The sequence below is a fragment of the Passer domesticus genome, chromosome 7 (assembly GCF_036417665.1).
Source record: "Passer domesticus isolate bPasDom1 chromosome 7, bPasDom1.hap1, whole genome shotgun sequence".
NCBI classification, from domain to species: domain Eukaryota; kingdom Metazoa; phylum Chordata; class Aves; order Passeriformes; family Passeridae; genus Passer; species Passer domesticus.
In genome coordinates, this window is record NC_087480.1 from 8171163 (window position 1) to 8187994 (window position 16832).

At 43.3% G+C, this 16832-nt stretch overlaps 1 protein-coding gene across 11 annotated transcripts in view; it reads right to left on the bottom strand.

Annotated features, from left to right (window-relative positions):
- The window catches only part of NRK (Nik related kinase), an 87409-nt gene that overhangs the window by 20267 nt on the left and 50310 nt on the right, over positions 1-16832 (bottom strand). For 10 of the 11 annotated variants that reach the window (XM_064426705.1, XM_064426709.1, XM_064426708.1 and 7 more), the window contains 7 exons: positions 14029-14178; positions 8757-8888; positions 8228-8295; positions 7053-7168; positions 4910-5007; positions 4402-4529; positions 1005-1098 (listed from right to left, as the gene is read on the bottom strand). In XM_064426705.1, the coding sequence (XP_064282775.1) occupies positions 1005-1098; positions 4402-4529; positions 4910-5007; positions 7053-7168; positions 8228-8295; positions 8757-8888; positions 14029-14178 (786 nt within the window). The remainder of the gene's footprint in view (positions 1-1004; positions 1099-4401; positions 4530-4909; positions 5008-7052; positions 7169-8227; positions 8296-8756; positions 8889-14028; positions 14179-16832) is intronic. The other variant, XM_064426710.1, reaches the window with a different exon arrangement.

Here is a 16832-nt window from a genome sequence, read left to right on the forward strand (position 1 = left end):
CCCTCATCCTCAGGGTGGGCCTCAAGGACCCCAACATTCTCCCTTCCCTCAGGCAGCCTGGATATCAGGGGAAAGGGGAAACACTGGGCTGGTTTTGCCACAAGAGAAATACTGGTTTATGCCCCATTTATAGTTCTTTCTCCACAGCAGTCTTTTCTCCTCGAGGATGGTGGGACAAAGGCAAGTGGAACTCCCTCCCCAGGCAGGAAGGGCACCACTCTGGTCTGAAGTTTAGAGACACCAGAGGTAAAGAAAACTCTTTTTTCTTTCTACTCTGCCACAGCTCTGGAGAAAACACCAGTTTCACAGTGATTTATTTTTCCTATCTGTGAAGCAAGAATACACTCTGTAAAATCTGAAAAGGGCCCTGACACCAAGTACAAGTCTTATTACTGTAATTTTTTTCTTGTTTTCAACCACAAAGAACATTGTTCTGCTTTGCCTCTCTTCATCTTTTCTGCACTGATATTTATCACAGGGGAAAATCCACATGACTGAAAGCCTGTACTAGAAACTACAGCTGGAAGGAACCACAACATGACATATGAGAAGACAAGAATTTTTGCTAAGCCAGTAGGGAGAGATAAAGTGGTTTTCCCCTGTTCTGGTAATATTTTAAGCAGTAGGAGGTAGTTCACTTTAAACTAAAATAAAAAGAAGTCAAGATTTTTTAAAAGTAGCAACAATGCACACCAACAATAATAACAGTGCTTTTTGTCCAGTGCCTTCACAAAATATCTTGACATCAGAAACTACTACAGGTCAATAAGAAGGACAAATAAAGAACTGCAATTCTGTCCCTAAATGTAAGCATTCCTACAGGAAGCACAAAACCTGAAATTACACATTTTTTTCCAAGGCTTATAGCTATAATTTGCAATGACTGAGCAGGACTTCAGAGTGAGAATGCTCCCAAGAAGTAATGGATATGGAGTTTATCATGCACATTAATGACCTGACTTCCCCCTCACTGTACCCACCCCCCTTACAAATGGCCAAATTACCTTCTGTTCTGCCACGGTGCTTTGGGGTTTCAGTTCAATTCCATCTGGTACCCTCGTCCTTGAGAAATCTGCAATTCTGCCGCTTGGCAGTTGCCTGGTAACAAACTCCAATTAATGAACAGAACTACTTCAGGGGGGAAAAGAAAAAAAGGAAAAAACTACACATAACCACGTTCAAAAGTGAACATAATTAACATTCAATAGTTACACTCAAAGGTTCTTGTACAAAAGCAAGCTGATTAGTCTGTGGATCTGCCTGAATGGGCTTGTGCCTGAGGACCACTCACACACAGCAGGAAGCTCTCCCCACCTTGACAGAAAGCATCCCTTCATCTCCCTGCACTTCATCCATCATCTTTCAGACACTGCATAGCTCAGGCAAGTCCCTCAAGCTGTCATTTGGGAAGTGCCTACTTCAAAACTTCTGTCTCCTGTCACACGTTCCCCTGTGGGGTGTAATTATGAGCCACCCTGCTCTCCAGAGAGAGCAGCAGCTGCTCTGCCATGTGCTGCTGTCAGGGACCTCTCTGCCAGTGCCTACTGGGACAGGCTACACTGGAATTTCACCCTGTGAATCAGTCCCTGAAACACAGTCCTCCTCACGTTAAAAGGAAACACAGAACACGTTGCCCAGTGCACAGAGAGACAGAAGAAAGCAAGAGCTGCTAGACTGGCTGGGGCCAAGAGTCCCCCTAGCCCAGCATCCCACCCTCAACAGTGATCAAAAGCTGATAGCAAATCAAGAGTGAGAACAAGACAAGTGCCTGTTGTGAATTCCCAGTACATCACTGCCTCCTGCACTGCCTGAGGTATCTTTGAATTTTAAACTTTTTCACCCAAGTGGAACTGCTTCAAACATGTCATGGCCCCATTTCTGCACACTTCCACCTCAAATGATTTATTTATCCCATTTATTTATTTATACTCATATCTTTTTAACTGCAATCCATTTAAGCCTATTACATTTTTGCCTCCTTTCCAGTAATTATAAAACTGACTGGATTCAGCCAGTGCGAAGGGTTCTACAGTACTATGTGCCAACTGGCAGCAGACTGAAATGTATTTTTTTCTTTTAAATGATGTCCCTTGATAACAAAGAAGGTTCGGTGAGAGACCTACTGATTTAAGATGGGTGTGCAGGAGTAGAAGTTTTGGTGGCATTTTCTGTTTATTTTTTGGTTTTGGATTGTCTCCCCGTTCTATGTGAGTGGGTAAATATTTGCATACTAAACTTAGAAGGAATGACAAGATGTGGATTAGAATCAATGGTGAATGCCAGGACCTGGTCTTATTAGGGAAGCAAACAGCAGCTGATCTTAAATAATGTCAACCTCCAACTTAGGAGAGGGAGCAAGTAATTCCTAGCCAAGCACACACCTGCATCCACCTTGTCCAAATGCTGGTAGGAAACAGCTATCAAAGAGCAGAGAGGGGAAACTGAACTATACAAATGAGTCCCAGGATACTCAGTGTTTTAGGAGCATACTGCAGGCACTGGAGGAGGAAGCACTCTCCATAAAGTAGGAGAAATTAACATCAATGGAATAGATGTGCTAAACAAGGAGGTAAGACACTGGATCCTATATAATGATACTCTTTCCTTAAAAACAGAAAACTGGAGTGTGTGAGGAAGAATTCTGGCTCATCTCACTGTAAAGAAAAACAAGAACAGAAGTTTCTTTACTGGTGAAACACAGCAGCCCTTAGTCCAGCATCCTCAGAAAGGAGCCTTCTCAGGGTGGTTACCAGGATTCATCCAAGAACATAGGAAACTCCTTCTCTTGCCCAAATATCCTATTTGCTATTTACTAGGCAGAAATCAGGGATATACTTCCTGAAGCATCTTTTAATATCAAGATTGCACCTATGATTTTACAGGGGCTCTTGCAGTGGCTGTGTGCACAGGAAGGTAAATGTGACAAGGAGCATCCTGATTGCACCTCTCCAGAGGATGGGTGGATCTCAGACACAGAGGAGATGCAAATAACAAATGCAGAGTTCCAAAGGCAGTGATGCCACTCCTTCAAATCATACAGCATGCAGGGATCACAGCAATCTGACACTTACACAGCAAAGTCATTGCTACAGGGCAAATCCATATTTTTATGTAGAGTCTTTCTGAGGTCTAGGATGAATTCTATGACCTAGAGTGAATAAAACTTTTTACAGATCAGAATAAAGTGGTTTGGAAGAAGATCAGTAGGAAAACAAAGGCATTACAGTAAAAGTCAGCTCTTTCAGGTGCACTGAATAAGCTACAAGACTGTTAACATTCTTTCTCCTCATCTCAGCCTTGAAAATGAACTTCAGAAATGCAAATGAGCAGCATATGCAGGCACAAAAATTCTACCTCTTCAGAGCAGCACAGGGGAAAGGACTGGTAGCAGCCCAACACAATAACCTGCCAACAATGCTCCAAATCTGGGCATGTCTGCCTGACACCTGACAAAACTGCATGTGTAATTCTGTCAGAAGAGCAAGAGCCCCATCCCAGAGAGCTCTGTGGCCCTGGGATGTGCTTCAAAATAAATCCTAGAATTTGAATAAACTGAAGTCTCTTTGCAAGAAAATCATAAGTTTCATTCACCAATACTAAAAAAAATGTTTCTGTTTGCTGTTCCTAACAGCAGGGGTGGCCAAGTCACCCCCTGACTCCCTTCTCTCGGAGTAGCAAGCTACTCTTGCTCCACTATTTCTCAGCAGAATACACATTTTACATGACAGATAAAACACCACAAGATGTCAGTCACCAAACCAGCAAGACAAACTGGAAAGCTACAGAGACAGCTCAGGTGGGATCAGCAGTGGGACAAGCCACAGTATCAGCTGGAAACCACAGCAGATGCAAAATGTCATTATTAAAAATACAACACATTTTACAAAAGCATTTCTGCTTTTTATAAACAGCCCTGGTGAGGAACCCAAATTTTCAGTGGCAATTATTTCTCCCAGAGTGAACAGACTCTGTGAAATCAAGGGTCATGTTTGCCTTGTTTTCTCTGCTGTAACCTGTATTTGTCATGAAGATATACAGTTTTTACAGTTTTGTTTCCCTCTCCTTTTTTCTTTCAAAAATTCCATGTAAATGTAGATCAGTGTGAAGTATTCCCTATAAAAGCACTACCCAGTATATCCAGTTAAAACAAGACATTTCCTCATTGTCACAGGGCAGCAAGTCATCAAAGTGTATTATTACCCTGTGCACATCTGATGGAGCAAACATTTACCCCCAGGAGTTCATTAAAATGCAATTAAATTGCTTAATTACAACTGACAGAAATGAGTGATAGTAACTTCAAAGGAGGGGGAGTATTTAGGCATGCCAGCCTTTTCTAGATATTTAGAAGTGTGTAACAAGAATATTATTATTATTAATAACAATAATAATCAAGCCAACCTTGTGTGGTTTGTGTCATCTTCATCACTGCTGCTGCTGCTGCTGACTTCATCACTTGAGGAGGAATAGTCTGCTGCCTTTAACAAGGAGTTGGCACTGTCCTTCACCTTGGCAAAGGAGCCTGGACTCTGAGCAAAGAAAACTCAGCTGAAGAACCCATTGTTAAACAGCACCTGCTGTATTTTACTGTCCCAGCATATGCAGTTATGGTCACTTCCACCCCAAAAAAGCTTTACAAGGAAGCTGATCTGGTTCTGTTGGTCCATCACAGGGTATCTCACACAGGAAAATGACCTGAGCCAAAACTGGACACTCTGCTGAGGACCTGAGCTGGACACAAGTCAGACCTGGACTGAGAGCAGTGAGCTTGAGCCAGCCTCTCACACCCCTCAGGCTGACTCATGAGTGACAGCAAACTCACACACCAAAACAGAGCTGTCTGCACAGACAGACCCCTCAGTGAAAACATGGACAAATCAAACATATCAGTGGATTTAAAAGAACCTACTGCAATCCGGCCTGGATGAGAAACTTTTTCAGGCTTCTGATGCAACTGCACGTGGTTCTGGGACAAAACATTCTCTGCCTTGGCCAGTCCTGGATTCCCTGGGGGTAATAAACCCAAAGTATTATTTTTTTAAGTGTACATACAGGAGGTGAGAGAGCAAGTCAAGCACACATAACTAGGACCCAAAGCAAAGAGAGGTCTCTGCAAACAAACTACACACCTCTGGGAGAGAGGTGCTGCCAAGATTTGGCCTTCATAAAACTGTTATACAGAAACAGTCCAAAGTGATTATCTAAACCCAACTGGGTGAGGGCAAACAGCTGCACTAAACAGCAAATCTACCTGTGAAATGTGGGCACCCACTCCCTGCAAACACTGGGAAAAGCAACAGAAGCCTTGAAGGGATGCTCTGCACACAACCCCTGACACAAGGGAAAGGAGGGAAAGTCTCCTCATCCTACCCTGGGACACACTGGCCAGCTCAACACTTGCCTCACTTTTTCAACACTCAACACTTTTTCAGCAGTTTCTCCCATGACTGCCCTACTGTTACCAACAGGACTCCTTGTGAGTTAAGGGGGAGAATTCAAGCTCGCACAAATTAGGATTCACATTCAGTAATTTAGTTTTGTCACAATAGTTTCATGTCTTCATCCATTTTGCAAAGCTTTCAAAACTCACAATTCCTTACTGGTCAATAAGCAAGTAAGCAACTCAGCAGAACTATTAGCTTTAAAGTATTTATAGCCCTTTCCTCCAATTCATTATCCCTGTGGGTTTGGGAAAGCAACAAACTCCATCTGAAATGCCATATGCCAGAACTAGCTGTAATTTAATGACACTTAAGAACTCAAGGAGACAGTTTAAACCACAAGGGAGGTTTTCTATTCTTTCCATTTCTGGTGAGATTTTTGTTTCCCCATGCCAAAATAGCACAGGAGTTGCACATCACATGGACTCTGCAAAGCTGAGCTGGGGTGTTGCATGTTGTTCAACTCTGTTATTCAAACACAAAATGACATAAGAGCAAAAAGAAACAAAACCCAAGCAATTTAAAGTGTGCTTTGGATTTCTCTTGAAGAAAAGCTTCCTATTTTGTGTAGCTAGTAAAAGCAAAACTGGCTTGATTGTGTAAGTGTAATAAATAAGCAATTTGTTCTCGTTTATCAAGGGCTTTTAAATTAACAATGTAAACCTCAATATAAAAATAAATGACCTCATAAGATCACTGGGGTGGTTTCAGAACATTTTTTGCATCCACCCTGCTTCAACTTGGATTCCCCACGTTCCCAATCTTTGGTGGCCAAAACCTGGATGCAAGGCCTTGTGACACACCAGAGCTCCGTGAGGGGCTACAAAAGAACTGCCCTGCAGCTGACCCACAGGAAAAACCCACAGGAGTAGCAAAAGAGGAAAAAAGCTGTCCACTTCTCCATGTCCCCATCTGCCAGAACCTCAGGAACCAGAATCTGTACTGCAAAACACTCCACAACCAGGAGCAGGCTGCTGCATTCCTACACCACCACCAGCACAGCAAAGGAGATTACTAAGTTGTACTTTGCCTACATCAGATGGTTTTATCTTCCTTTTAACTTCTTTTGCCCTTTTTTCAATTCCACTATCTTTCTGCACATAAAAGAATACTGGAGAAATATTTCAAAATGTGCTGTAGAGAGAGATTTATGCTTCCTTTTGCCAGTAAGTTATTAGAGTGCAGAAATATTAGTGTACATAAACTGCTCAACTGTATCATCTTATCAGTGGGCAGTGCAAAGAGCAGAATTTGGCAATGACTGAATATCAGTATTGAATTACATCTGTATTTCTGGAATGTTGGCTCTGCTGAGTTTCAATTATGTCACTAACTGCAACAGAAATTAGTTTTTCCAATTCTTAATTGAGGCAATTCAAATTTTCCATTCAAAAATATATTCACAGTCACTTTTCTAACTCAAAAGAGGAAGTACTTATATTTTAGGAACATGGGACCATAAAATCCAGAGGGCTTTCAAAAGCCTCTCCCCAGAGGATGTCATTAAAAGGACCTGTCCCATTTGCAGTACAGAATTTGACACCCTGCAGAAGACCATTTCATGTGACAGGAGTTTAGTACATTCTGATGAATCTTTGACTTAGGAATCACCTGAGGCTGACCAGCTGCTCTGATGAGATCCCATCTCCCACTGCTTGGTGCCAGGAGTGCTGCTGCTACTGTTCAGCTTCAGAGCATGTCCCCCGGGGGATGACTGATGAGCGTTACTGAACAGAAAGACAAAAAGCAGATGAGACTCTCGTGTGCTGAGCAGAGACTGGAACAGAGCTCCTGCTGCTACAGTACGAGGTCATACTCTGGATAAAGAAAAGTTTATCCTCATTGCTGCTCCAAGCAGGGCCACCCAGGAGTGAGAGGAGGTGATGGAGGGGACAGTTTCCTCTGGGCAGTCATTCTGGGACACGACAGAGATTCCCAAGTCATTACAAAATATCCTTCTATATTACATCTGCCTTGGACTCTTCACAGTCAAGTGTCAGTCCAAAATCTCATGGCTTTACAACTCCACTACCTTCCTAGAAGATACATCAGCAGTCACGTATCAATGGAGAAAGAAATGCACTGGACAGTAAAATAAACTGTCAAGCCAGTGGCTCAACCAGAAACCCAGTCCCAGAAGTCACTCATTTGTAACACTGACAATTACTTATACATTTCTTTTCTGCTTTGCCTCCTGTAATTCCCAAGTGGGGAGCATTTAGGGCTTGATTTCACTTGAAAGTTATTTCAGACGATGTTTCTGACTCTGACTCATCAGAAATGCTGCACATCACTTGGTTATTTCAGCTAAATCTACTTCACTTTCCCGTCTCTCCAACCCATTCTGTTCCCTGATTAGACATCCAGTGGGGGCTGCCCTTTACTGCTGAGCTCTAGACATCCTTGGTCTTTTCTCCTGGGATATGAAAAAAGTACACCAGCCTTAAGGGCAGACTGCCAAAATTGTCACAATTCATCTACAAGCTGCCTGTTCAAGCTACTATCAGGCAAAACAAGCAGCAGAAGCTGTAATTGAAAGTGGTTGTACAGGGAGTTGAGGTCAGACCCCCCTCACCAAGGCAAGCAGACACCTGACTGTCCTTTGAAACCAGTGCCACTGGCACTGAGGTGGAGCATCTGCCAGATACTTCAGTTTTCCTATTGACAATAAAGCAGCATTAAAAAATTACTTTAAGCATAAAACACAGTATAAGCACAGTGTATTTGTATAAAGTATACAGTGTAAGTTTCGTTTTAGTATAAGCATAAAATACTTTAAAGATTACCTTGAAAGGCATCTCTGATGGCCAGGCTGATCCCTGCTGTAAAATTTTGAGGTTGTCCTTTCTGGAACCTTAAAGATTTAATCAAACACTTCAAGGTTGCTATTGATATTTTAGATGCAGTCAATAAACCTAATGCTTATCCTGTATCAGTGAAAAAAAATAAGACTAACCAACAGAAATGAACAACAGTTCAGCAGGACCTGTGGGGAGGCGTTTTCTCCCAGTCCTCATCTCAACTCATGAGCCCTTTGTTAACTTTTCCCTCTCTGCTCAGCTTGGAGCAAAAGAAGGTGAGTGAGCAGCTTTCGTGGGTGCCTGGCTTTTGGCCAGTGTCAAACCACGACATACACATACACATAAACCCACACCACCAACCTCCCTGTAAATTTGCATCTCTCTTTCTAGATTAGTGTGACCCAGTTCATACACAAGCAACGAGATTTTCAGTTTCATGAAGTGCAGAGGGTGGATACCCTCAGTGCAGTGCAATCAACCCCCAAGAGACCCAAACACCCCCAGTTTTACCCACCTTTGGGGGCTGCTCTTTGCTGTGGCTCGTGCTCCAGAACACATCGTCCTGCCCAGGGCTGAGTGGAGCTGTCACCATGTCTGACAGGGAGCTGCTGTGGTACACGTCCTTACTAGCCCGGAAATTCTCACACTTTAATCAAACAGAACACACAGTGAATTGCATTTCCCTGCCTATTTAACAGGTTGCTGTTTCAACAGAGATCAATGGTTCTGCCTCGGAGATTAAATATTTACTAAGTTTAGCAATAATATTGTGTCTGGATAGAGTCTTACTCACCTTGTTCACTGTGCAGTGAGCTACTCATTTCCAGCATGTTAGCATGTTAGGCAGAAATATCCCAAGGTCAAGGTTACAACAAAAAGAAATAGTAAAAAAAAAATCTATTCTGTCTGTGTATATATACATTTATATATACACACACACCCTTTTCTTAAATCTGTGGAGAAGCAAATAGGTCACTGGCAATGCACAGAGAACTAACTACCTGGATGATGCAAAAATTGCTGTGGAGTCAGTACATTTCATTCAAACCTGGCCAATGCTTCCACTGCAGAATTTCCATAGTCTAATCACTGTGGGAGCCCACCTCCCCTGACTTAGATGTTGATTTCCAAGCTATTCTTTGCATGGCCACCACCAACCCACAGTCAGTGGAGGCAAATTGCCAGCTGCAAACACTTCTAAGTGCTCCAGTGATTATGAGGACGACCCTGGTCCTCTTCTGAAACAAATTTTTCAATTACTTGAAAAAAAGAAAGAAAGATCAAACTTGAGAATGCAGTAAGAAAGAATGAAATTATGTTCAGATTACACCCTCATGGGTGGTCAAGTCCAGGTGATCCCAATGCAGCCACCTGTGTTTAAAACATCTCTAAAGGTGTCCAGTTAGAGCACTAGGACAGCAAAAACCCCAATCACAGCATGGGAAGGGGAAGGAATCAAGTTACTTCCTTACAAAGTCTTCACTTTAAGGGAACAAGAAGTAAGCAGTGCAAAACTAAAGCTATAATATTCAACATTTGGTTCTCTGATTCTTTCTGTATGTAAAAGAAGAAATCTACACTCTGATGATCTGCTACCCCAGGGTGCTCCAAAGAGGAAGAAACTCAGAGTTAAATGTGCCAGCTGAGAGTGCTGCCTCCCTGAAATGAGAAATCCTCTTGGACACAAGACCAAGACAGAGCACACAGAAACTCTGTCTGAGCTGGGCCTGTCTGCAGGGCAGATTCTGCTCCGCTGGAATCAGTTTGATATTACAGAAATAGAAGAAGTATTAGAGAAATGCCTGAAGCTCTACCACTCTGATCTCCCATGCCAGGGCTCTCTGGGAGGTGCCTCTTCCTCAAACACATTGCAAGATCAGCACCTCCAACACTTGGAGACCTAAGAATGAAGCTGGAAATTTTTTTCTGAGTCAGAGTTCAAACTCTGTGTCCCAACTGAGTTACTGCACCTTAGAGCAGAGGCACTTGCAATATACTTTCCCAAAGATTGACTCAGATGAGTACTCTATTGATTTATCAGGGAAGTCCATAAATTTCTCCAGTTTCTCCATCCTAAAAAGTAAAGCAGAGTAACAAGAACTTCACACAGCTTTCAAGAAGATAATAGGATTATGAACTCTCTCTAACTGTACAAGAGTGAATTTCATGAGAACAATGTTCAATGTCAATTAAATATTGACAGGCAATAATTCCAGAACTAGATAAAAGATGTCTAAGATGCCTCATTGTAACCTCCCAGACCTGTATGGTGAAGTCATCTGCCAAAACCAGTCCTGAGAAACTCAGTTATTCAGGTGCTTTTCCTGCCTTTTTGGGACAATACATTCTGTTGATTCTCTTTGCAGAAAACAGCTTTTTCAGCAGTTGTAACATAATCTATGTCCTTTCAAAATACCTTTTTGTCCAACAAGATTGTCTCTAATAACAGTTTTTAGTTAACCAGAATTATTTGAGCAGCAAAGTGCTCACCTGAAGAGATCCATTGTGGGTATAGAAACAGGTTTTGCAGCAGGTGTATTATTATCAGAATATAGGAGGATTTTCTTTTCCTTGCCACTTTTTCAACAAGATACATATATTTCTTTTTAAATTCCAGCCTTTGAGTCCTGCTGATTACCAGAAAACTATTTGTGTTTAAAAGCATGGATAAGCTTTGCTGAGTCATGATGTAAGTGACTGAGTGAATCCAAATTCTGCCCAGTACACCAGCTCTGTGCAAAGCCAGGAGCAGACACCTGCTTCCACAAACAAGCCAAAACCATCTCAGATAACTCCCAAAATCAGTGTTTGATATTCTCCTTAGGTTTGTATAGGGAAAATAATTTAAACCCCTCCACCTAACAATGATTCTAAACTATTGAGATTTGAACCTTAAATTGCTTTTCTTGTAAGTAATATCTAAAGAACAGCAGCTCTCCTCAAGCACAGAAAGCATTGGTAGAGAAAGTGTTACCTACTGTGTGTCCTCAAACCATAAAGGGACATGTAACTGAGCCAAAGGAAAGAACACTGATTCACAAAATGATAACATAAAGTGATACAGCACAAAAGACTCATTACTAGAGTTAATTTAAAACCATTTAGAAGCAAGAAGTTTTAAAAAGAGGCTGTGCTGCTTTTTGGAGGATGCCCAAGTTACTAATTTGAACTGAATCTACACAGATAGATTAAGTGCAAGTGTTGTTAGGAAACAGCACAAGGAAAAGGAATTTCTTAAACTTCTGAGCAGGTACTCTGGGATACTAGGGCACTCCATGGCTTTACACACAGCTAGCTCTTGTAATATTGTTAGACTTCTTGTTCTCACATCACCCCACATAATAGAGAATATCTACCTAGCAAATCCTATAGGAAAACCACAAGACTTAATTAAAAATGGAGCTGATTTCAGATGTGAGCTAAATTTTTCCACTAGTCAGGCAGCAGGAGATGCTGGGCAGAAGATCAGACTCAGTGACTTTGCTCAAGAAGCCTCTGTGAAATTCTGCAAGCAGTCCAAAACAGCTCATCCAGCACCATCACAACCAGAGAGCCAGATCTGCTATGTACTGCAGCAAACACAAACCTGGTGCAAAGCAGGTGGAATTGGTACACTCTGGATCTCACATTTCCCTCAGCAGACAGACAGGATGTAAGGCATTGAGAAATCATGCTCCTTTCACCTCAGGAGCTGTGTTAAGTTTTTCAGTGAAACAATTCTGAGAGAGATTTGGGCATTGAGGATGTGCCACAAGATCTCACAGAATATGACTGTTGAAAATAAGAAGTAATTTTTTGTCTGAGCAGAGCAGTGCTGGCAGATGATTCCCCTCTGAGAAACCTGGCTAGAAGTTCTTCAGTGCAGCATCTGTGATGAATTCAGCTTGCATTTTAACTCCACAGTTCACTTTTATTTTAAATCAACTAGGCACCCACATACTGAATTTCACAAGTATGTTTCTGTGTCTTTTAAGCTCCAGGTGACTACCTGACCCATCACTTGTACTGCCTGAACACCTCATGCAGTTAATGCAGGCAGCGTGTCCAAACATGCTGCCATTAGCAGCAACAGCTGCTCCCAACCAGCAAAGGGAAAAATAACCCTTCAGGGGATTTATAAATTACCCACTGAAGTTCATGTGGACTCCATGTGAACACAGCAGGGAGCAGCACAGATTGGCTTCTCCCTGTCCACATGCACTGTCAGCTGTGAGGGGGTACCAGGGCACCTCCCAGCAGAGACTGAAATCACACTGTGCATCACTTGCTGCTATTATCCTTAAGTAACACCATCACTCTAAACAGCATATACTTTTTGTAGTGTAGTCTCCATCAAGAAAGGTGAAAGAAGTTGGTAAATACTGCTTCATTCCTCACCATTCCCCTCAGCAGCTCACAGAGGTGCTGCAAAACAGGAAAGCACTGACAGGGTGCAGAGGAATGATCACCTGTCCCAGGTGAAGCAGCATCTCATGCCAGGAGTGGCACCTAAGCAGGGCAAGATGATCCTCTGTACAGCCACTGTACTCCTGCAGAATCCCAAATGCCCTGCAATAAACTATGGATCCTCCTACTGCTATCACAGGGCTGAAATATTTGCCTCAGGGAAGCTGCCAGCCTCTGCCCAAGGCTAAGCTACAAATGTCCTTCTTGTAGACCTTGCAATAGCTCTCCAGTGATTTGGTGCTGCAAGCCAGGCCATCAACTCAGCCCACTTACAATACTCGTGACTTGAAACAACAAAAAAGCCCTGGAAAAAAAGGATGTGAGAACACAAACATAAATATTTTTCCAGGTAAAAGCTATCAGGTGAAATGAGGCCCTTCTGCTCAAAACATCTGTTTCTGGTGATTTTTCCATCACCACCAAACAGCAAAGCAACCTGAAGAGGAAAGGCCCAGGGAGGCTTTGACTCAGGGACACAAAGAGCCAGCTATTATCCACCTCCCAGACTCTCAGACTCTGGGACTTGCTCCAAGGCATGAGCCAAATCAGGATAGGGGAGAGCTGCTTTCCCAAATCCTCCTGCTGGGGAATTTCAGCTACTCTGGTATCTGCTGGGAAAGCTGAAGGCAATCCAGCAGAGTCCTGGAATGCACAGAGGATAACTTTTCCAGCCAGGTGATAGGCAGCCCTGCCAGGGGGGATGCAATACTGGTCCTGAGGGTCACAGCACAGGGGAGCTAATCAGTGAATTCAGGGCTGGAGGCAGCTGGGGCTGCAGTGATCACACACTGGTGGAGTTCATAGTCCTGAGGGATATGGCTCAGGCAAAGGGTAAAATTAGAACACTGAATTTTAGGAAAGTAAGGAAAGAAATTCTTATTACGAGGGTGGTGCAACACCAGAGAAGGTTGCTCAGAGAGGCTGCACATGCCCCATCTCTGGAAACATTCAAAACCAGGCTGGACAGGACTCTGAGCAACCTGATGCAGTTGAAAATGTCCTTGCTCATGGCAGGGAGGTTGGGCTAAGTGACTCTTAGAGGTCCCTTCTGACCCAAACCATCCTATGACTCTGTGACCTTTCCTGCAGGACGCTCACCTGAAGCTCACCAAGCAAAATCAACAAGTAGTTTAAGAAACATTTAGGATAATACAACCTGATCTCATAGTAATAACCCATAATTGCAGGTGTGCTCAAAGAAGCACAGAGGCCCACACTGCTGCTTGGTGAGGCAGGGTGCCATGCTCTGAAAGCAGCTGAGCTGCCGCCAGTCACCCACCCTCCCCTGCAGCCTGCCCTGCCCAGAAGCAGCCCTGCCCTCTCCCCGGGCTGTGCAGTACCTGCACTAGCAGGGCTCGCTGTGGGGCAGGGGTGCAGGGGCTGGAGCTGCTCCCGGATCCCATCCTGGCCTGCGTGGTGGCCTCGTGTCCCAGCGCCGCTGGCCACGGGCACGGCTGCGCGCCGTCGCTCTTCTTGGCTCGGTCCTCGGCCTGGGAAGGACAAAAGCAGCAGCACATTGCACAGGGAGCCCCAGCTCTGTGGGCTGGGTGCTGTCCCACGGCAGCACAGAGCACACCACCTCTGATGGACCTTCCCACCAAGGAGGACAGCCCTGGCACAGCACAAACCACCAATTCCTCTCCATTTGCAACCCTTCCTTCTCCATCAAGTCTCCAACTGCAGCAAGGAGAAGGGCCTGGGTTTCCATCTGCTGTATTCCAGGCCACTCCTTTGGCTGCAGGCTGGGATTTTAGCTGGCAGGAATCATCTATCTATACTTATCTTTGATAACATACAGCCTGTTTTGCTGTGCATTAATTACCCCCTTCCACAACATTGACATTACTGCACATTGCTTTCCACCTTAAAACACTTTCAAAACTCTGGCTTTTGGTGTGTTACTTGTACTGTGAGAAAGACTGAGGAACATGATTTAGAAGGAATAAATTTCCTGAGGGCATTGCTCATTGCGAAAGTCTTTATCCTGTGGTTTTGACCCTGCTATGCTTTTCAATTCTGTTCAACATGACTAATTCCCATTCTCTAATGTAAATCTTTAGCATATCCTCTGATTCAACAGCCTGGAAACAACTCTACACAGTAAACTAGGGATTAATGCCATAAAGATACCCTGTTATCTGTGTTAGGATTCTTAACAGTATCTGTCACTATATCTGGATGTTTGTGCCTGTATCAGAAAGGTAAGCACATTCTTAGCACAGCCTAGAAACTGCTGAGGACACAGAAAATTATTCCACTTTGTTTGACTGTGGAAAAAAGAAGACCAAAGCCTAACCCCCCCTCCCCGCCCCTTACTAAAACTAGTAACCACAGCCAAACACCGTGAAATTCTAGCTCCAGTGAACAGGCTCTTGAGGCCACATTTTCATTACCTGCAACTCATAATAATGAAAGGCAAATTTTACCATAAGCAAGGAAGAAAATGTAAAAGCCAGAGAAGATAATTCACCCCCCAGCTCTGTGCCCAAGGGGAGCTGGCATGAAAGGCTTTATGGTCCAGATGCAAACTCATGCAGGTGACATTTTGGGCTTCCAGAACTGATGCCAAGCCCATCCAGGCACTGAGCTGGCTTGGGGTCTGCCTCCTAGCTCCTTCACTCTGGTGCTGCTGGGACCAGACTCAGCACAGAGTGAGCTCACATCTGGGCACAGGTGTGCAGGGGAAAATTGTCCTGACCTGCCGGGGAAGGATAAGCACAGTGGCAAAGGCAAGGAACTCCCAAGAGAGGGATCTGCACCCCCAAACATTAAACTTGAGGCTTTGGGGGGCTTTAGGATTTTTTGTGTGTTTTTAATGTCTCAATGATTGATGATTGGTCCTAGAAATGGGAGCCCTAAGAAGTACAAACAAGCTCACTCTTGAGTAGGCTGCCACTGTCCCCATGCAGGTCCCTCTCAACAGAGGAACCAACACCTCTCTGGCAATGCACTGGAAAAGATCAGTATCAACAGGAGCAAAATCACTTACTTAGCCCTGTTAAAAACAGTTACAACTTTACAGCATTTTTAGATCGTTCCAAATAGTTATGACTGCTGACAAAGTCTCAACCAAAGAAGGCAACCCAGCACCACCAATTATCAATTTAGTGGAAGGATCTGTGACTTCCAAGAAGTTCTGAGATTAAGTAAATAATATTGTACAATATCCTTAAAACTCAAACCTACTATTGTAGCCATAATGACAAAAGCCTCATGCTGTGAACCTAAAAAGCAACTAATCTACAACTAATTACACTAAATTAAAAGTTAACAGTGACTGCACACTAAATTCTGTAACACACTTCATTTTGCTATCAAGGAGTCATTTACAAAACACATGCCAAAACAAGAGACGAGTATCTAAGACAGTATTTTATTGGTTTTTTTGTCTTCTAACTACAGTAAAATTAATCATCAGAGTTGCACTTTCACCCATTAAAGGCCTAGAAGAGGCAAAGATTTTCTGTTAACTTTGATGTTGTGTATTTAGAAAAAGCAGCTTACTGCTCTGCAACACTCAATTTGCTCCTCAACTAGAATGAGACCCAGCCCTCCATCATCAAACAAATACTGATTTCAAGAGCAGTTCATTCAAATTTCAGTAACGATTTGCTTAATCAGTCAGTACAATAAAGCCTTTAGAACCAGGGCATTTGTGGTTTTGACAGTTAGGTTGTACTTCAAAGAGAATTACTCTCGCTTTCACAAACTGCTCCTCTAACAAGGAGCTTAGTATCTTTTGTTTTCCTAACTTCATGCTGCTGCTTGGCTGTTTGCAGACTCTATTCAGTTACTGAAATTAATAATTTCACCAATGCTAGCAGTTACATTTAACTATTTATCAATACAGGACATTTCAGCTCAGGGAATAGTGGCAGCACACACAGAGAAGATGACAAAGATGACAGCAGCAAGGTGTTAAGAAGCTGCACTGCATTTCTCCTATTTACATGTGCAAGAGCTCTCCTCATGCCTCTGTTTGGGCATTTTGGGAAGATACTTTGCCATCACTGCAGAGAACATCAGATCCACTCTTCTACTGAGGAGGCACCTCAGTAGAAGATTGAGCTGCTGAGATTTTGACCCAGACTATAGTGACACAACAAATCACACACCAGCTGTAGAACTGGGTTAACCAATTGGG